Below are 22834 nucleotides of genomic sequence, written 5' to 3'. Positions count from 1 at the left end.
TCTAAACGACTCTGTTTGCCTTTTTTATTTCTAGATTGGGAGGGAGGGAGAACGATGAGGACGCAGAGGGGAGGCATAGGGAGAGGGTGGGATGAGTTAAGGTAGGGGTGAGTGTGTTGATTTCGTGATGTCAAGGTGGCCTGGTCGGTTGTGAATAGGGTGAGGTGAATAGTCGTATGGATAGGGATGGTGATGGGTAGGGTATAGGTACCGTCCTATATGATGGTCTTAAGCAAGACCTATTGCTTTTATACATTGTTGATTTCATAACTGATAGAACTTCTAAGTTGCTCCTTCGTATCTATTTAGTATGTAGTACATGATATGAAGTTGTAAAAGAAAACGGTGAGTCAGATGATATAACCATTTGTTCATCATTAGTGTCCATTCTCATATGAAATTAAGGATTCATATATCTTTAATCGTCTTCATTCGTGAAAAAGCGAGTACCATTGTTTGTGGTTGATATGAAACTACACGTGCATTACTTTTATTATACACAGTTCAGTGTCTTTCAGTTTCAGATTAAGAGAGTCTAAGAAGGAGGGATAGAAGGGAGGGAGGAGGAGGAGAAAGGGAAGGGAAGAGAAATGAGAGAAGGAGAATGGATGGAGGAGGCACATAGGAGGGGAAGGGGAAGAATTATGAGAAAGAAGAAGGAACGACGATAAGTGGAGAATGTAAGAACCCCACTGACCTTCGCATCATTCATACCCAAATTTTCACAACTTTTCTGAAAATTGTATGAGAGTTAAGTATTTATAAAGGCAAAAGAGTTCATTGTTTAATGGTATTGTATAATTGTCAACTATACAATTCATTTTTTTTTAAACGAAATTCAGAGGCGGCGGCGTTGTAGCGAAAGGGGGATGGCAAAAGTGAATTCAGTTTAATAACGGTTAAATGGTATGGTTTATACATGAGTCAATTGTTTTTTTGACACGACATCAAGTAGAGGAAGAGGAAAGGGGCAGAATAGGCAAGGAAAGAAAGAAGGGAATGGGAAATGGAGGGGGAAGTGACTCAGAAGAATTATAAATATGATATGAACTCCTATGAATTATTTATAGGAAAGGTCGTTGTGAGTACCAAAAATAAAATTTATATTTCCTATTAAGACTAACAAAAGCTAGTGGTAACAGGGTCGAACCACAGAGAGGCAGATGTAATTATTAGATGTCTAATTTCAGTCTAAGGTAACGGTAGGTAACGGTGTGTAGGGGTTGAGTTGATTCGGTCTATAGCTAAAGGCAAATAAAGACAGTAAACTAAATAGACGGATAAAATCAATAAATAAAAGGGTGCAAGGATGATCGGTTCACTATAGTTTCGGCGGCAGCAAACTAGGTAGGTCTAAAACAATCACGTGAGACGGGAAAATAAGAGGTCCTTTCGGTCCACTCTCACAGGTAGCATCTTTCGATCTCGCTACGGGTCCCTAATACCACTAATACTGACTTTCGTCCTGAAAAGTGATTAAAGGTCTAAATTAATCTATCTTTCGATCTGATTAATCTAGTCGTCTTAATTAAGTAGGCTAGCTCCCTTCCCTATCTTTCGATCTTTATTGGGTCGGTCAAATCCTAGGTATTCAACTAGTCGCGTGCACTCGATTCGTCAAACACAACAATTAAAACAATCAAAACGAAACAATCTCAAGTGGCGGTCGATCGATCGATCGACCATGGAACCTTGATCGATCGACCGGATGCGATTTCAGTCGTGTTAAATCTAATGCCGCCTAACCTACAGATCCCCTACATCCTAGCACAATTAATTTAGCTACTCATACTAGGAATGATAACAATAATGGAATTAACGAAATTAACTACTGAATTCATGCTTAAATTGACGGAATAAAAGGCTAGCATAAAACAATAATTATGGCTTCGGGAAACTAACTAACAATTCTATACTATGAACGATAAAGTAATGAAACTGAAAATAAGCAGAGGAAAATATCGTGAAGATGAATGGTAACGGAAAGATTAAAAGAACGAACGAAAGCAATATCCCGAACCCTAATTATTTGATATGCTAAAACTGACAAAGAACTAAAGGAAAAACTAGATAATTTTCTGAATGAATATCTCTGTAAACTAGGTTACGTTATATAGCAAACTCACGTAACTTTATTCCTAAACCTAACATAGCTTTGGGCTTCAAGTTTCTCGATCTATTGATTCACGTCTGAAGTAGCGGTTTGGTCGATCGACCACTATGACCGGCCGATCGGCCGTCTGCGATGCACAATAGTTCCTGGAAGTCGTGGGTTGGTCGATCGACTAAGGGAGCCGATCGATCGATCGCTTTAGAATGATTCTTGACTTCTAACTTCTCGTGGATTTGTCTTTCGGGCCTTGAAATGCGCACCAAGCTCGTTCCTTAAGTAAATACTTCATGTCAAATGCAAAGGTCAAGATACTCTGGGACTGATTTAGCTCAATATCTACTCATTTCCGCATAAATCTGCAATATTACATAAAAATACGAAAGTAGACGAAATGGGGCAAATAGTAGCCTTAAACTACATAAATGAGCTCTGAAATGCGTGCAAAATAGGGTGTAAAACATCATATAAAAGACACGCATCAGTAGCTTTACACTAATGTAGTGTAAAACTGTTCCAAATATAACACTTCATTACTTCATTAGTTTTCCCGAGTATAATCTTGACAAATCTCATACATTTTAAATTATACCGGTGCGATTTCAGTTTTGTCGTCCTGTATGGTTTAAGGTGACAATATGACTAAGTGTCCTCAGTATAATGATAGTATTACGCTACAAAGCTTTAACTAAAATGAAACTAATAACGAATCAATAGGATCGAGATAACACAATGAGTCATAGTCATTGACGAGTATAACGTTAAAAATGTTAGTGCTGATCCGATTTAAATAATTTTTTGTGTGAGAACGTCTTACACAATTGAACGTTGAAAACAAAAAAACGAAATAAAAACGAAAATTGAAAATAAAAAGTTTGAAGTACATATATTTCAATATTTCAAGTTAGCGCAAATTGAAAACAAGAAATGAAAAATGAAAAATTGAAAATTTGAAAAATTTTAAATGAAAATTGAAAAAGGGGAAGGGAAATGTGAAAACCTAAGCCCTAAGACCTAATTCATCAAAACAAACATCCCACATTCTCACTGCCGCACCTCTCTTCTTCTCTTCCTTCCTGCAAACTTCATCAAACAACAATTAAACCAGAAAATCGACGAGATCGATCCCGCGTCAAGTCGTCAGGTACCTACTAATTCTTTCATTGTTCTTTGATCCGTTCTTTATATTTTTATTATTGCCGATATTTCGAATTGATATATATATATATAACTTCTCATGCGATTTAATTGTGAGTTTTTACTGAAAATTCTGATCTTTTTACTTTTCGGGCTGTATTGTCAAGTGATTACTAATTACTCTGTGATTGATTTTATTTTTTTCAGCTATCGGTTTAAAATGCCGAGTAACTCTCGATCTAATAGAGTACAACAATTAAATCAAAGGTACTTGCTAATTGTGGATCCTCTTTCTTGATTATTATTGTTATCTCAAATCTCAATCATTAGATCTGCTTAATGTTGGTGAATATAACTTCATTACTGTCTATGTTTCTTAACCCGGTCGATGAAAATCCTAGTTTGCAATACTAATTAATCAATCCTGCAGAAACTAATTAACTAGATTCATGACAATAACTGAACAACAACAAAGAAGCTATTTTAACTATCAATTCATTAATTAACCCTTTCTAACAACCTAGATCCCCTTTCACCATAGATTATGAAATTAGCTACTCATACTAACAGTAACAATAACAATAATATGAATGAAAGACATAATTGCAAGCATAAAAGACGAACAATGAAATAATTGTATAAACTATGACTTTGAATTAATAATAACTAGAGAAAGATTAATGAATACCGTAATTGGAGAGTGCTTAGATCCGGAACAATAGCAATAAAACTAAACTAAGTGTTTTATAAGGTTTTAGAAGTAAATAAAGCGTAAAAATAACATAGAGTACGAATTGGGTATTTATAATAAAGTGTAACCGACTTAAGAAAATTGCGCGAAATCTGCCAGCTCGTTATGTACTCGATCGAGCCTAGGTCCACTCGATCGAGTACACAACCACTCGATCGAGTCTAGTCAGACTTGATCGAGTATTCTCCTATTTCAGCTCCTTTCTTTCGTGTTGTTTTCTTCACTTCTCTTCCTTTATTCTTCTAGATTTTCGTGTCATGCTCCGTGTATTCCTTCATGCCCACTCCGCGGTACTACATTTCATTATTTTATTCCATAAATGCGTCATTCTTGCATTAAACACCAAATAGCGGAAGTATCGACATTCTAGCATAAAAGGAATATAATTAATATAAACTAGCACGAAAATCGTATAAAAAGTAATTAAGGGGAGGCATAAATACGTATATAATTATGATTCATTAAACTCCCCCAAACCATCTCTTTGCCTGCCCCCAAGCAAAGCATAACACCATACAGAAGGCAATCATACAAATGGCGAATAGATAACTCAGAGCTAATGTTGATGCACATACAAATCCCAAGCTATTAATATCTATAACAAAGCAATGACCAAGGTGTACCAATAAAACAAATTCAAAGGCACGGGTAATAGAAAACGCAGCTCAAGTCTCATGTCACCGTACTATAGACAAATGCCAAATACCTTTCGATCTTGCAAGACAAATTAGTCGGATTCTCGCGGATTTCACTCATGCACTCATAAGTATGTAAGGGTGAGTTATATGTGAAGATAGAAAGAAGTAGAACACTCACTCAACTTATGAAACATGCATGCAATCTAATGTGATAGAAATTTCTCCAACTAATACGCATTCACAATGTAGATAAAACTACATGTATCAAGGAAAAATTAGGTGGTAAATGAATAAATGGTATAGAAGTGAATTGTGCCAAGGCACGTACTATGAGGCTAAGACGGTAGTCGTAGCGCTAAACCAAAAACCAAATCTAAGACAATAAGAATAAATTATCCCAACTAGAGAAATTATCTCAACTTAGACAACACATGAAAGCCAAAAGAACTACTCTCCAACAATGCATTAGACTCTAGTAACCAACCTTCTATTCCCTTAACAAATGACAATGAAGCATGTATTTTTTTTCTTTTTTTTTTTTGCTTCATATTTTTCTTCTTTTTCCAACATAAGGGATACAACACAATTGCTAATAAATTTTACTACACCCACAATTGACAATAATAGTCTCAATCCCAACCATAGTAGCAAAATAGACATGATAAACAAGCAACTGCGACTGTCCCGATAAGATAGGCAAATTCTAGGATTGTAGCTAACAGAAGTAGGATATGAAATGGCTACAAGGGTTCAAACGGGCTAAACAAATGGTAATGTTAGGCTTATTTGAACGGTAAGAACCGCCTTTCCTCATGTACTTAGTCATACGAATGCGTAAAAATTAAGAAATTAATGTCACACTTATGCAGTGTGATATTACATATTCCACAAGGAGAACCACACTCAAGCCTAAATAACAATGAGACTAGTTTATTGATGTTCCTGGCCTAGGAATCTCTATAGACCTCCTAATTTAAGTAGTTTACCAACATAATTTTGTCAAATCTAATTAGCATAAGACATGTCAAATACGGTCAAGACTTGAATTATGAGCTTTGTCTTCATAAATAACTAGTCAAAACGATGTACATGGATAACTATATTGGGATTCAAATGCAAAAACAATGCAATTTAACATCATTGTTATTCAATACACTAAGACTCGACCTAAAACAAAGGAAAAACATGTTTTTGGATTTTGAAAATGTTTAATTTTTATGGATTTTTGGATTTAAATGCACACAATAGTAAAGTAACTCACACAACATAAATAAAGACTCTTCCCCGAAACCTAAATGTCACAGTATCCTCATTGTGACGCCTACAACATAGTAATCACACATATAAATTTCCATCAACCTAAAGTACACACCTAACAAAAGGAATGGAGAAGAAATAGAGAATATAATAAAAGTAGATACAAGGAAAGAGAATACCGGGTAAAAGCTTAGGAGTTCCCCCAAACCAGCTGCAAAAACAGGGGAGAATGACCAACCGCACAATTCCATCATCATCTGGCTACGTTTCAGACCCAAAACACAAGGGTACTCGATCGAGTTCATCACCACTCAATTGAGTACTCATCTGGCGAGACAATTTCCCGCATTTAAAAACAAATGCCATCCAAGGCACAATCAATACAACTTAAAGCACGCAGTAGTAAATCAAAGAGTAATGCATGTGCTACACACACACACACACACACACACACACACACACACACACACACACATAAGAAGCACCAATAAAAAGTATAAGCAAAGAAAATAAGCAACGAATAAAGTTCCGTCTCATCAAACTCAGCATCCAATATAAAATATGAGCAAGTATGCTCATCACTCTTCAAGTCATCATCTTTGGGGAGGAGATGGGGTGCTGCATTCGTCATAGTAGCTTCATAAAAAACTTTGACAGGCTCCTCTCTAAAAATCTCGGCCTCTAAGGCATCCAATTCAGCTTCTACGTCAACATCGTCATCAAAGCTGTAAATCGGCTCAAGATGAGGCTCATCTCCGTAAATCAACCTTTCTATCTCATCTAATTCCTCACTCCTTGAATTCCTGGCCAAAACATAAACAGGGCAATCATTAATAGGGGGATCAACAACATTAAGCATATAACATGAAGCTACTGAACGGGGATGCTTTAAAGCGTTATCAAGAAAAAGTTTAATAGTGTCATCCCCAACCTTTAGTGTCAAACTACCATCCCTAACATCTATGAGTGCTCCCTCAGTGTGAAGGAATGGTCTACCAAGAATAATAGGCACTTGGGAGTCTTCAGCCATATCCATTACGATAAAATCAACTGGAATAAAATACTTCCCTACTCTAACTGGCACATCTGTCAGCCATCTGCAGGGTCATATTAGTAACACGGAGTTGACTCATATTTAACTTTTTGTATATAGAATACGGCATGACACTATCGCAAAGGGCTTTATCTATGGCTATGCTACCAATATGACAAGGAATAGAAAAACTCCTTGGATCCTTTAGCTTTGGTGGTGAATTAGCCTGCAATGCGGCTGCGCACTCCTGAGTGAATGCCACCGTCTCAACTTCATCAAAAGACCGCTTCTTTGATATGATCTCCTTCAAAAACTCAGCATATGCCGGCACTTGAGTTACCAATTCAGTAAATGGCACACTCACTTGAAGATTCTTCACTACCTCCATGAACCTCCCGAACTGTTGTTCAAGCTTAGATTTTTGTTGTCCGTGTGGAAAAGGTAGTTGAATTTTAATCGGCTCGGCTTCTTGTACTTTTTCTTGGCTTTTCGAAACATCAGCTCCACTTAAGGGGGTTACTCGATCGAGTCTTGGGGTCACTCGATCGAGTACCCTATTTTTTTTCAATGCCGTAGCTGAAACACGAGAAAAATCAACTTCTGGGGCGTGTACTCGATCGAGTACACACGGCTTTCGTCATTTTTTTTGTCTTTTTTCTCATCTCGTGTTTTATCTTTGAAATTTTCCTTCTCGTCATCACTTAGCTCAAGATTACCCAATCCCTTAGGATGCATATAAGGGACCTCATCTTCATCGCTGGGTACATCCGTTCTTTGATAGGTAGTGCAGCAGGAGCAGTTAACCAGGCTAACAACCTTTGGGAGACTGATCAGACACCAGCAAAGCACACCCTTGTCCTGCCAAGGATGGCAGTCACAGATCAAACCAGCAACAACACTCAGACAACCTCAACTACCAGTCCAGTCTCATCAGGCCACCAGGACAGCAGCCAGGCTAGCCACCAGCAGCCACCTTGGCCTGCTGACTCTCTTTTCAACTAATATTAAATCAATCTTAAGGAGCCAGAGACCAATCCTAAAAAATTTCACAGAAAAATCAAAACTGAAAGCAAGTTGCAGGAGGGGTAATTCAGATAAAGCAAGTTTGTCATTTTTGGCCAAACAGGTGAAAACTCTCAACAAAGAAAGCATTGGCTTATTTAAGCATTTATAGATGAAGCCTTGAGCCACAACAGATGCCTGGACCAGGGCCATTTTGACCTTCAACAATCAACTAAGAAGATACATCAGTCAAGAGGTTGTGACTATCAGTCTGCAGCTCTTTTATTCTATTAAGTTTGCCTTAATTTTCTTTTGTAACCGTTGTAATATAGTCCCAATGTTCTTGTTTGTTTCCTTAGTTTAATCGTGGCCCTTAGATGGAGATGTCTAGGGTTTCTCATGTACTGAAAACTTCACAGGAAGGCCTATATAAGGACCATTCCTCAGTCTGTTTTACTCATACTTTGATTAATGAAAAACCTTGAGATTTCTCTCAAAAGTTTGCAAATCTTCTAACTTTGCCGAGTCTTAGTTAGAAGTCAGACTTAATAATACCTTGTGCTTGCTTAGGTGCTGATTAAGGATCTGTGGTGTTACTTAGAACAGGTGTGTGCTTGCTTGAACTGTTTTAAGTGCATTGTCTGATTGAGTTTGAATTGATTCTGTGCTTGCTTAAACAATTTAGTCTTAATCTCCCTAAATTATTAAGTTTAGTCTCTGTGCTTGCTTGAGAGTAAATTTGATAATTATATCCCCTTTTAAGTCAGAAAATATCACAAAAACAGTCACAAGAGTCACACTGAAGGAACTGTCTGAGAACTAGCCTGTTTTAGTCTGGTTTTCTATTTACTAAAAATACTTAGAATGCGTGTAAAATTATGAGATTTGACACAGTTTAAGTTTACCATTTTAACTAAATTGTCACCAAGTTTCATAAATTTTCAAGTCCATTTACTATTTTTACAAAAATCCTCAAGTTTATTGCATTCCCTGAACATTGCTCTTTGCCTGTTTCAGGCATTGTTCAATTTGCGTCTGTCCCCATAGCTTACACTGCAAATTATGGTAATCAGAGCTTAGGTTATAACACAATTCTATATTGTGTTAGTCCTGAGTGAGAGAAAAGTGAGTTCATTTTTCCAGCTACATCAAAACTACAAAAAACAACCCAATAAGTGAAGAGAGACTTGCTGGTACTGACCATAATAGAGGATGTAGCAGGAAATGTGGATACTTTGCTTAATGCTGTCCATGTTGTCAGGGAGAGATTTCCAAACCATGACCCAAGGAGGCAACCACCACCTTTCAGAGGAAGAGGAAGGGGGAGAGGGATTGCAATGGGAGTAGGAAGGAGACAACCACATCATGATCCTCATGAGGAAGCTATCTCTGAATCAGATGACTCAAGAATGGAGGAAGGAATCTATGATGCTAGAGACAAAGATGTAAAGGTAGACATTCCTGATTTCCATGGTAGTTTAAATCTTGAAGATTTATTAGACTGACTTAGATCTGTTGAGTTTAAAAATTATGATGACAGAAAAGCTTTTAAAGTTGCCATCTTAAAACTTAAGGGCTATGCATCTCTTTGGTATGAGAGTATGAAACACCAAAGGATTAGAGATGGAAAGGAACCAGTCAGGTCTTGGCTTAAGTTGAAAAAGAAATTAAAAGAGAAATTCATAGCCAAAGACTATACCCAGGATATTTTTATTAAACTGAGTCAGTTGAAACAAGAGCAGTTATCTGTTGAGGCCTACCTTAGGAACTTTGAACAGCTTACCCTGCAATGTGAGGTTACTGAGAAACCTGAGCAAAAGATTACTAGGTTTGTTGAGGGTTTAGATCCTAAGATAGCCAGCAGGGTAAGGATGCATCAGGTTTGGTCATTTGATGAGGCAGTTAACCTGGCCTTAAGAGTTGAGAAACTGAGGATAGTGAAGCCTGTAACACCCAAATTTCCCACCAGACCAACATTTAAACCTTATATTGGTGTTAAAATCACTGAGACACCTAAACCAGCTGCCCAATCCACAACAGACAAAGGAAAAGCACCCATGTATCCTAAAACCAACCCACATTTGTCCAGGGATAATCAAGTGCTTTCAATGCCAAGGCTTTGGCCATTTCAAGAAGGGCTGTCCTTCTAACAGAGCTCTCATAACTATGGAGATTGAAGAGTGGGAAAGGGAAGGTCTAGTTGAGTATGAGGAAGATGAGACATTGGTTCCAGGAGAGATGAAAGCTGAGGGGGAAACTGATTAAGGACAAGTTGTGGCCCACCCTGACACAGGGCATAGTTTGGTCCTATGGAGGGTTATGCACTCTCAACCAGCTCCTCTGGAAGCTGATCAGAGATCCATGATATTCAGGAGTAGGTGCACTGTCCAAGGGAGGGTGTGTAATTTGATCATTGATGGAGGTGGCTGTACCAATGTAGCTTCCACCATTATGGTTAGCAAGCCGAGTTTGCCTACCCAGGAGCACCCCAGTCCATACAAGCTAAGATGGTTAAACAAAGGATCTGAAGTAAGAGTTGACAAGCAGTGCATTGTTCCTTTTTTAATTGGGAAGGTGTACAAAGATGAAGTGATGTGTGATGTGGTTCCTATGGATGCCTGCCATCTACTGTTAGGAAGGCAATGAGAGTTTGACAGGAATACCACTCACCAGGGGAAGGAAAATATCTATAGCTTCAAACACAATGGCAAGAAAGTCACCCTGACTCCCTTGCCACCAAACCAGAGGGGGTTATGAAAGCCTTAACATGTCTGAGGAGGTTAATGGAGTGTTATTTCTATCTGAGGCAGCTATGATCAAAGAGCTGAAGCAAGAACAACCTGTGTTATTTCTTCTATCAAGGGAAATCAACACCGAGGAGAGTAATGATGTGCTGCGAGTTCAACCTCCGATTCGTAAATACAAGGAGGTTTTTCCAAAGGTGAGTTGCCTAGTGGTTTGCCACCCCTAAGAGGGATTGAGCATCACATAGACCTTGTACACTGTTACAGCTCCCTAACGACCGACCACGGATGTGATCCCACAACAACCAAGGAATTGCAACATCAGATTGAAGAATTAATGACAAAGGGATTTGTGAGGGAATCAATGAGTCCATGTGCAGTGCCTGCTTTACTGCTTTACTGGTACCTAAGAAAGATGGAACTTGGAGGATGTGTACTGATAGCAGGGCAATAAACAACATTACTGTCAAGTACATGTTCCCTATTCCAAGGTTAGATGACATGTTAGATGAGCTAAGTGGGGCTCAGATCTTTTCAAAGATAGATCTCAAGCAAGGATATCATCAGGTGAGGATAAGAGAAGGTGATGAATGGAAAACAGCTTTCAAAACCAAACATGGTCTGTATGAGTGGCTTGTCATGCCATTTGGTTTATCTAATGCTCTAAGCACCTTCATGAGGCTAATGACTGAAGTTCTAAGGCGTTGCCTTGGGAAGTTTGTTGTAGTATACTTTGATGATATACTCATCTACAAAGAACAAAATCCATCCAACATCCGTTACATTTGGAAGCGTTTTTAAAATACTCGAGAACGAAGTCATGTATGGGAAGCTTGAGAAATGTACCTTCATGGTCAATGAGGTAGCATTTCTGGGATATGTTATATCTGGGAGAGGAATATCAGTTGATCAGGAGAAGATTAAGGCTATGCAAACATGGCCAGTCCCACAAACAATCACAGAAGTAAGGGGATTTCATGGTCTAGTATCTTTTTACAGGAGATTCATCAAGAATTTTAGTACAGTTGTTGCACCAATCAATGAGTGCATGAAGAAAGGAGATTTCCAGTGGACTGAAGCTGCTCAGCAGTCCTTTGAGATAATCAAGAAGTTGATGTGTGAAACTCCCATTCTAAAACTACCTGACTTTGAACAATTGTTTGAGGTAGAGTGTGATGCTAGTGGAGTTGGGATAAAAGCTGTCCTAATCCAAGGCCAGAGACCTGTGGCCTATTTCAGTGAGAAGTTAAATGGAGCCAAGCTGAAATATTCAACTTATGAGAAGAAGTTCTATGCAATCATAAGAGCTCTTACACATTGGATTCACTACCTAAAACCTAAGCCATTTGTGTTGCATTCTGATCATGAGGCCTTGAAATACATCAATGGCCAACACAAGCTGAGCCATAGGTATGCTAAGTGGGTAGAGTTCCTGCAAGCCTTCAACTTTTCAAGCAAATACAAGGAAGGGAAACAAAATGTGGTAGCTGATGCCCTATCAAGGAGGAACTCTTTGTTGACTGTCATGAGTAACAAGGTCCTTGGGTTTGAGTTCATGAAGGAGATGTATAAGGAGGATCCTGACTTCTCCGAGGAGTGGATTACTCTCACAGAGGGGGGTTCAACTCAGGGCAAGAAATACATGTTGCAAGAAGGTTTTCTATTTCATGGTAAGAAGCTGTGTGTACCAAAGTGATCCTACAGGGAATTGCTAATCAGGGAAGTCCATTCAGGAGGACGAGGGGGACATTTTGGGGTTCAGAAAACCCTGGAAATATTACAGGATCAGTTTTATTGGCCTAGGATGATAGGTGATGTTCAAGCAGTCCTTAGAAGGTGTTCAACATGCCAAAAAGCCAAGAGCTCCTTCCAAGTAGGACCCTACACTCCACTGCCTGTCCCTGATAAGTCTTGGGAAGATGTGAGCCTTGATTTCATTGTGGCACTACCTAGAACACAGAGAGGCAAGGACTCAATCATGGTGGTTGTGGATAGGTTCAGTAAGATAGCTCACTTCATAGCCTTAAAGAAAACTGAGGATGCTGCTAGTGTTGCTGAGCTATATCTCAAAGAGGTTGTGAGACTCCATGGGATTCTTAAGACAATTGTGTCAGATAGGGATACAAAATTTATGAGCTACTTCTGGAAGACCCTATGGAAGCTGCTGAAAACAAAGCTTTTGTTCAGTACCTCCCACAATCCACAGACAGATGGCCAAACTAAGGTCACTAACAAAACTTTGGGGAGGATTCTAAGGTGTCTAGTTAGCAAGACCTTGAAGGATTGGGATTTAAAGCTAGTTGCAGCTGAATTTGCATTCAACGGAGCATCATCTACTGGTACTGGTCACAGTCCTTTTGAGATAGTCTATGGGGTTAATCCACTTGTGCCCTTGGATTTGTCTTCTGTCCGAAGGGGAGAATCCAACCCTGATGCCAAGAGAACAGCTGAACAAATGCTGAAACTGCATGAACTATAAAGAAACAAATTGAAAGGTCCAATGAGCTGTAGAAGAAACAATCCAAGAAGCCTAGAAAGAAGGACTTTGAGGTAGGAGATCTGCTCTGGCTACACCTCAGGAAAGAAAGGTTCCCTTCCAAAAGAAAGAACAAGCTTATGCCTAGAGTAGATGGACCATTTGAGGTCTTGGAAAGAATTGGCCCAAATGCTTATAAAATTGACTTGCCAGGGGACTATGAGGTTCATGGTACATTTAATGTGGGTGAGCTTAGTCCATTTTATAAAGATTCCGAGGAGGAGGAGGATCCAGGCTTGAGGTCAAGCCTTATTCAACCAGGGGGGTTGCAGCAGGAGCTGTTAACCAGGCTAACAACCTTTGGGAGACTGATCAGGCACCAGCAAAGCACTCCCTTGTCCTGTCAAGGATGCCAGTCACAGATCAAACCAGCAATAGCACTCGGGCAACCTCAACTACCAGTCCAGTCTCATCAGGCCACCAGGACAGCAGCCAGGCTAGCCACCAGCAGCCACCTTAGCCTGTTGACTCTTTTTTCAACTAATATTAAATCAATCCTAAGAAGCCAGGGACCAATCCTAAAGAATTCCACAGAAAAATCAAAACTGAAAGCAAGTTGCAGGAGGGGTAATTCAGATAAAGCAAGTTTGCCATTTTTGGCCAAACAGGTGAAAACTCTCAACAAAGAAAGCATTGGCTTATTTCAGCATTCATAGATAAAGTCTTGAGCCACAAAAGATGCCTGAACCAGGGCCATTTTGACCTTCAACAATCAGCCAAGAAGATACAACAGTCAAGAGGACAACCTGTCACTATCAGTCTACAGCAGCTCTTTTGTTCTATTCAGTTTGCCTTAATTTTCTTTTGTAACCGTTGTAATATAGTCCCAATGTTCTTGTTTGTTTCCTTAGTTTAATCCTGGCCCTTAGATGGAGATGTCTAGGGTTTCTCATGTACTGAAAACTTCACAGGAAGGCCTATATAAGGACCATTCCTCAGTCTGTTTTACTCAGACTTTGATTAATGAAAAACCTTGAGATTTCTCTGAAAAATTTACAAATCTTCTAACTTTGCTAAGTCTTAGTTATAAGTCAGACTTAATAAGACTTAATAATACCTTGTGCTTGCTTAGGTGTTGATTAAGGATCTTTGGTGTTACTTAGAACAGGTCTATGCTTGCTTGAACTGTTTTAAGTGCATTGTCTGATTGAGTTTGAATTGATTCTGTGCTTGCTTGAACAATTCAGTCTTAATCTCCCTAAATTATTAAGTTTAGTCTCTGTGCTTGCTTGAGAGTAAATTTGATAATTATATCCCCTTTTAAGTCAGAAAATATCACAAAAACTGTCACAAGAGTCACCTTGAGGGAACTGTCTGAGAACTAGCCTGTTTCAGTCTGGTTTTCTACTCATTAAAAATACTTAGATTGTGTGTAAAATTCTGAGATTTGGCATAGTTTAAGTTTACCATTTTAACTAAATTGTCACCAAGTTTCATAAATTTCCAAGTCCATTTACTATTTTTACAAAAATCATCAAGTTATTGCATTCCCTGAGAATTGCTCTTTGTTTGTTTCAGGGTTTGTTCAAAATTGTGTATGTCCCCATAGCTTACACTACAGGTAGTACTCCTCCTCAGTGAAATAGCATTAACTTGTTCATGTGCTTATTTACCTTGAGAAGGAAGATTGCCGGGCTGTTTTGAGGAATTTTGAACTGCCAATTGAGCAACTTGGGTGTATAACATCTTGTTATAAGCTATAAGTTCAGAAATTTGAGCCGTTTGCTTTTGTTGAATCATCGATGTTTGCTGCAACAAAGCTTTCATCTCAGCCATGTCATTACTTGGAGCTTGTTGAGGAGGTTGCATCTATTGAAACACTCCTTGATTCTGTCGAACAAAATTCCCTTGTGGTTGATTACCGCAATTTTGGGGAATGATATATGCATTCTGCTACGGGGCTTGATTGAATGCATTCTGACTTCTTTCGGGGAAGAAATTAGAATAGAGAGTACCTTGCTTGAAAGACTGAAAAACATGAACCTGTTCAATTGTACTCATACATCTGGCCGCAGTGTGGCCATCATTCCCACATCTTTCACAGGACACTTCTTGTTAAACCATGATATGAACTGTTAGCTGCTTTTCCAAGGACTGGGATGTCTTCAATTTGGCTATCTGAGCAGTTAAGGCCTCCAAGTGTGCCGCAACAACACTATCTGAACCACCCCCTCTTGTACTACCTCTGGGGTTACCATACTTAATAGTATGGGTAGCTATCTGATCGATCATCTTCCATGCAGTATCATCATTGGTATTGTCCTGGAATCTCCCATTAGCTGAAGAATCAAGTAAAACTCGATGATCATCATACAACCTGTTGTAAATCTGGTTGCAAAGAAACCACTTCTGAAAACCATGATGGGGAACTGAACGAACTTGTCTCTTGAAGTGAACCCATGCCTCATTCAAATCTTCAGTGGGACCTTGTTTGAAGCTAGTGATTTGGCTTCTCAAGGTATTGGTTTTCTGCGGTGGAAATTATCTCTTGTAGAATGTAAGAGCTAAGGTATTCCAACCAGTAACTCCATGATCCTCCATATCTAAGTTATGGAGCCATTCGGCTGCCCCATCTCGCAAGGAAAAGGGAAAGAGAACCTGCTTCACCTGATCTTGAGTTACTCCAGCCGTCAGTGGAATGGAGCAACAATAATCAGTAAACTTCTCCATATGCTTGGCAGGATCCTCATTAGCTCCTCCCCCAAACAAGTTTCGCTCCACCAAATTGATGTAAGATGGATGAATCTCAAAAGTGCCCTTATCAGTAGTAGGGAGCTCTAATCCCTTGGGAATAGAAGCCAAAGTAGGCTCAGAATGACTAGCAAGAGTAGGCATATTTGTTGATGTAAGAACGGGTAATGGTTTATCAGAAATAAGCGTGTCCTCTTCGTAGGACGGTTCTTGTGACTCAAATATGTGCTCTGTATTAAGGTCAAGTATACTCAAGTCTTCTACTTGACCTATTTCTCTTTGAATTTTTCGTCTGTACCGAAAAGTCCTATCTGGCTCGGGATCAAAAGGTACAATCTCCAACCTGTCAGACCTGGGCATACACGAAAACAACAAGAAAAATATCACACTGTCTCAAGGAACTGACGCTCCCTGAGACAAAAGACAAAAATAAATAAAAACAAACAGAAAAATTGTTACCTCCCCGGCAACGTTGCATAATTTGATAGGGTTGTTTTCAGTCCTTGGCCTATCAAAATAAATCCTATTCTCAACTAACCAGTAGCTAGCAGTAAGAAAGGGTCGAATCCACAGGAAGGCGAGTTAATTATTCTAGTTTGTTGATATTTAAGTTTGTCTTAAAGGTAACCGATTTCTTGAAGGTTGTTTGTTTGATTTCTATCAACTAACTGCAATTAAAAGGTCTAGGGATTAGGTTCACTAGGTATTTATCCGGGGTGTGATTTAATTTATTGATAGAGCAATTTAAGGTCATACGATCGGTCGATTCTAATATGCCCTTTAGATCGAAACTTAACATGCGGTCGCTATCATTAAGTCAGTCTATTCAGTTATTGTAGCCTATACTAGTTTTAACCCGGTCGGTGAAAATCCTAGTTTGTAATACTAATTAATCAATCCTGCAGAAACTAATTAATTAGATTCAAGACAATAACTGAACAACAACAAAGAAGTTATTTTAACTATCAGTTCATTAATTAACCTCTTTCTAACAACCTAGATCCCCTTTCACCCTAGATTATGAAATTAGCTACTCATACTAATAGTAACAATAACAATAATATGAATGAAAGACATAATTGCAAGCATAAAAGATGAACAACGAAATAATTGTATAAACTAGGACTTTGAATTAATAATAACTAGAGAAAGATTAATAAATACCATAATTAGAGAGTGCTTAGATACGGAACAATTGCAATAAAACTAAACTAGGAGTTTTCTAGGGTTTTAGAAGTAAATAAAGCGTAAAAATAACATAGGGTACGAATTGGGTATTTATAATAAAGTGTAACCGACTAAAGGAAATATCGCGAAATCTGCCAGCTCGATATGTACTCGATCGAGCCTAGGTCCACTCGATAAAGCCACTCGATCGAGTCTAGTCAGACTTGATCGAGTATTCTCCTATTTCAGCTCTTTTCTTCGTGTTGTCTTCTTCACTTCTCTTCCTTTATTCTTCTAGATTTCCGTGCCATGCTCCGTGTATTCCTTCATGCCCACTCCGCGGTGCTGCATTTCATTCTTTTATTCCATAAATGCATCATTCCTGCATTAAACACGAAATAGCGGAAGTATCGACATTCTAGCATAAAAGGCATATAATTAATATAAAACTAGCACGAAAATCGTATCAAAAGTAATTAAGGGGAGGCATAAATACGTATATAATTATGACTCATCAGCTAGTTAGCCATAGATTAATGGCTCATCATAAAAGGAATGCATGCACTTGAACATTTTACTTTTTACCAAAACTTCCATGATTTTTCAGTTGATTCAGATTGTATATAATACCCCGTAATTTGATGAGGATTATATTAATAATTTACGCTTTTTAAATAATTAATTATAAGAAGTTTATAAATTTTAATCGTAAATAGGACTGAATAATATAATAAAATAATGTGTGAGTCGAGAAGTTGATTGGGCCATGTGAATAGATGGTGGCCCGTGTGCTCGGTTACTGATGTGATCAATATTTGAGCATATTTAGTCCCCGAATTAGGCTCGTTCCTATGCTTTTTAGTGCTTATTTGAGTCATTTACTATCTTTAGTCCTTTGTTTTGCATATTCTTTGAGATTTTGTTTCCTTGGTAGGAGAGGAGTGCAAACCTTGCATTTTCATGGCAAAATAGAGCTAAATTGATCGAATCTAATGACCAAGCATCAAAGAGAAGACAAGACTAGAAGACCTTTGTACATATTGTAGTAGATGGACAATGATGAAGAAGATCCTTGCATCCCCGACAAAATTCCGGAGGATTGTTGGGAGAAGAGAAGAAGAAAAGAAGAAATGGAAGCTGACAAAGAATCCGCTCGTCCAACAACTCGGGACGCCCGTCCAGAGGCTTCCCAGGACGCTCGTCCAAGCTTCCCAGACGCCCGTCCAAAACCGCCAGAATCCGAGCGCCCAAGCTTGAAGGCTGCTCGTCCAGCCACCTGAGAATCCGCTCGTCCTGACCCTTGGACGCCCGGATTGTGTTACAGGACAACACATCCTCTCCTTCCCTCCATTGAAGATGCACATATTTTTAGAAGACTAGAAAAAAGGAGACCCGCATCTTTTTCTGAGAGGAGCGATTCCTCAAGGACTTAATCGTCATTTAAGCCCTTAGTAACCCTAATTTGTGCACCTAATCCCCACTATAAATACCCCATTAGTCTAATTAGGTTATCATGTTCTTCTTATCAATCTTTAGTGTAGTTTATATCATTCTAATCTCTTCTTAATCTTGTAATCAACTTCTAATCAAACATTAATACAAATCTCATTTCCTTAATTTCTCTTTTGTTCATCTTTTATTTTGGGTAATTGAAGATTATTTGGGTTTATTGGGAGATTGACAACCTTCCATCAATCATCAAGTACTTCTTTTATTCTTTGCATTATTATTTTGGAATCATCATTAGGTATAACTCTCTTAATCCTTTTTAATTATTGTTAATCATCTTCATTTATTCATCATGTTTTGCTTTGTTAATATGATTGACAACATTGTTAACATGTTAAACTTGATAATGAGTGAGTAGTTTCCTTAACTAGGGTTAGTGGGTAATTAGGGAAAACCAACATGGGGGATGATTCATGCTTAATTTAATATGTTTTCATAATTTATTTGCTTGCTTGTTGTGATCTCAACTTATGCACATGTTATGTTTGATGAAATGCGAGCCTATGAATCCTTGTATTTTTTACCCATCACTTATCTTTTCAATGAGACTTGTAAGACATAAACCAACTCGAGTCTCATTAGACCATGCATATAGTTGAGTAGGGATGATTAAGTCGACTTGTAGGTGTTGTACAATCTAATCGATTCGGCCCCGGGACCCAAAATTTCCTAGGATTGTAAGATATAAACCAACTCGATCCTATCACAACAATAATCGCTTGCTTATAATTTGAGAATATGTTTGTATGATCAATTCCCATGAATCCCCTATGACCCCATGACACCCTAGTGCTTTTAACCAATTGTTTACATCTCATTCTAGTCATCTTGCTTGTTTACTTTAATTGTTATTTAGTTTAGTGATCTTTTTATCTCAACCCAAATTGTGACACCCCTAGACACCGCTACTTGCAATCGAAAATCCTAAATCAATACCCGTCCCTTGGGATCCGACCTTTACTTGCCTCTTTACTAATAGTAGAGTTGTTTGTGAAGTTATAAATATTGTTTTGGTCTAGGCGCTTCTAACGATAAGTAACCGAAATCTAAGCTCCAAGTGAGTCCGACCAGTTACTCGAGTGGTTGTGGTTGTAGACGGAAATTACATTATAATATTAATAATGAGATAATTACGTATTTCCTAATCTAACTCTTATACGACCTAAAACTACTCTATAAATAGAACATAGACCTCCATCATAGCTCCTATTCTTCATAAAATCTGATAAACAACTCATTAAAGAAAGACGAAGAGATCTAGGAGAAGAAAGAAGGGAATTAAGAGCAATTATCGATAAAAGGTAAACCGTCTTAAACTCAATTAAATTTGTTATTAAGACCATGTACCGTGACCTTTAGGACCAGCGTACATCGTCTTACACGCAACCCCAGGGACCCCGCCGTTGACCGTAGCTAGGCCAGACCACCGTGACTTCACTTGACCCTGCCGTGACCACATACAACCGACCTAGGGTGGTTAATTAGGGTGGTTTCGTAGGGTGGTTGTGTTGTTACCATATAATTAAAAACACAAAATTAAACCCGTAACTTTGACCATCATGACCTGGGTTGGGGTTTGTTGGCCGTGGGGGAAGGAGTCGACCATGGTGGGGTGGTTGGTGACCCAAAGGTGGGACCTTGGTGGTGGTGGCCGTAAAACGTGAAAACATGGGTTTTATTGTGTTTGTGTGTGACCGTCTTAAGACGTACGCTATAGCCGTGTTTGTGACCATGAGTGAGGTTGGATGGTACCATTGGAACCGCCGTGAACCAGGGGTGTCTATGGTGGTGGCAGTGGAGGTGTGGGGTCTGATGTTGGTCGTGGTGTGGTGTTTTAAACACGGTGGTTGGGTGTCGTAAAACAAGGGATTAACCCGTGTTCTGGGGGCTGATTTCGGGGGGTTTTTGGTGGCCTCAACTAGGGTGTTTTTGGGTGGCTTTTGTCGAGGGTTGAGAGGATAGTTGGGTGGTGGTTGTGGGTACCGGAATAGGTGGTGGTAAGGTTGTATAAAACGGGTAAGAAGGAGCGTGATTCAGGTGGGTTGTGAGTATTGTTGGATGTTGTTGTTGTATGTGGCTGCCGTGGGTTTTAGGGCGTTGTGGTTGAGGACGTTACTGGAGGCTGGTGCTGGTTACAGGAGGAGGAGGGGTCAACAGTGGTGGCTCACGGTGGGCCAGGTGGCAGAGGTGGTGGTGTCGGGGTTAGGCGAGAATCGTGTTGGTTTGTAGGGGTGTTGTCCTCGGATTGGGACCAAGGCATATTGGTTCGATTTCTTGGGGTTTAAACACGGGTGTTTGGGGGATTGGTCTATACCCGCGTCCTTCGGGATTTGAGTCGGGTTTTAAAGACGGGTTTAAATTATGGAATTTCGTAATAAAATAATTAATGAAACTAGTTTATAATTAGTATGATTAGTTTTATAATTAATTTAATTATTTCGTAAAGTAGAATAATTAGTAATTGTAATTATTACTTGTCTAGGTGACGAAGTTGTGAGAAGATTTGTTAATTGGATTTCTATTTATTTGGATTGCGTTATTGGAATTTGCTGACGAGGTAGGATAATATACTCATTTTAACCGTGTCTGTTTGAATTGGCTTGAGCATGATATATGATAGTTGTTGGTGGTTCTGTTGTTGAGTTTTAATATATAGTCATGAGATGGATTATTATTATTAAATTGAGCTTTTATCGTGAATTGGTTTAAGCATGGTTATGTTGTATATGAAATGTTGAGATTGGATTGTGAGAATTGGACGACACCAGGCTGGTTGTGCAGACCATGTCTCTGGTGGATAATGTGAATGGATATTGGACTGCCCCAGGTTTAGTCTCTGGTGGATAACGTGTGTGAATGATTGGAAGACCCCAGGCTTAGTCTCTGGTTGATAACGTGTCTGATTAATTGGAAGGCCCCAGACTTAGTCTCTAGTGGATAACATGGACAGTTAATGTTGAGATATGACATGTTGACAGTTGCGAGTTTGTATTGTTGCTATCTTATTATGAAGTATTTTATCCTACTCAACCTCGTGGTTGACAGCGTATTCGTGAGCACATGTGATGAACCGTAACTGGGGAGCAGATTTGATAGGTACTTAAGATTAGCTGACTTGGGAGCTTATGGGGTTGCGTGAGGACTCGGCCAGTCTACTTAGAAGTCTAGATCATATAGCGTAATGATCACTTTATTTAATCCCGCTGCGAGTTGTATTTACTTTTTTATTACGTTTAGTTTGGTTAAGTTGTAATAAATATGTAATCGTTAAATTTTAGTTAAAGTACTTTGGTTTGTTGTACTTTGTTATTCACTACCTCGGGAAACCGAGATGGTAACAGTCCTATTTATTTGGGAATGTCTTGCTAAAGGCTCCTAAATAAATGGGGGTGTTACATTGTAGCTCCTTACTCCTACTTGTCAAATATTGTTGTTTGTACCATTTAGAAAATAGGAAACGTAAAACTAATTTCATAATTTGTACTCTGAATAGTTCCGGACATTATTCGGTAGATTTGTATGAGCTTGCTCAAGGTACGCTACGTTTCTACCTATGCGGCTCTACTTCATTATGTATATCATATTTTGTCATTTTTATATGTTAAATATGTATCAACCTTTTTTTTTAAGGAGATATTGATGTGCTTTACAGTAGCTTTAATGGTTTTGAATGGTGTAGGACTACCACTTCAAGAGCTTGACAAACCTATATTGCATCCCATTACAAAACAACAAATGTTTCCGGTTCTTTATGAAGAGATTTTTGGTTAGCGAAAGAGAGATGCTGATATTTGGAAGGAGTACCATTTATTTAGAGATGTAGGAAGTAAGTTTTTTGCTATTTGCTCACATTGTCGAAAGGTTACATATAAGGCTGAGGCTAAGTATGATACTTCAAATGCTAAGTGGCATATAGATTGTTGTGAGCAATTTAAAATGAAGGATGATCTTCGAGCTGCTAATGGTCGATGTGTTGCGGATTGATAGTGATTTTGTTGGCAAATGATCATTTTCTTTGTCAAGCTCCTCTTATACTAGTTATTAGTAAGGCTATAAATGATATGTAAAGCCGAGTTTAAACTTATTGCAGTGTAATATGTAAGGACTCACACAAATTGACAAACCTTGACAAAAAGGCATTGAACAATTTCAGGGAATGCAATAAACTTGAGGGATTTTATAAAAATAGCAAATGACCTTAACAAATCATGAAATTTGGTGACAATTTAGTTAAGATGGTAAACTAAATCTGTGCCAAA

At 38.7% G+C, this 22834-nt stretch overlaps 1 protein-coding gene across 50 annotated transcripts in view; it reads left to right on the top strand.

The window, feature by feature from the left end:
- LOC141623741 (uncharacterized) overlaps positions 1-22597 on the top strand; it is a 28922-nt gene extending 6325 nt beyond the window's left edge. For 9 of the 50 annotated variants that reach the window (XR_012533595.1, XR_012533607.1, XR_012533590.1 and 6 more), the window contains 2 exons: positions 3455-3514; positions 18001-18683. Coding sequence is in view for 14 of the 50 variants with exons in the window: in XM_074439894.1 (XP_074295995.1) it covers positions 3455-3466 (12 nt within the window). In the remaining 36 variants the exon portion in view is untranslated. Of the gene's footprint in view, positions 1-518; positions 3255-3454; positions 3515-7707; positions 8428-8498; positions 8535-9189; positions 9380-14726; positions 16122-18000; positions 18684-21620; positions 21877-22068; positions 22110-22254 lie in introns of those variants that run through there. The other 41 variants (XR_012533602.1, XR_012533601.1, XR_012533596.1 and 38 more) reach the window with 27 other exon arrangements.
- Positions 22598-22834: the final 237 nt, after the last annotated feature.

This window comes from Silene latifolia, chromosome X, assembly GCF_048544455.1.
Source record: "Silene latifolia isolate original U9 population chromosome X, ASM4854445v1, whole genome shotgun sequence".
In the NCBI taxonomy this organism is placed as follows: Eukaryota; Viridiplantae; Streptophyta; class Magnoliopsida; order Caryophyllales; family Caryophyllaceae; genus Silene; species Silene latifolia.
This window is presented reverse-complemented; position numbering and strand designations above follow the sequence as displayed.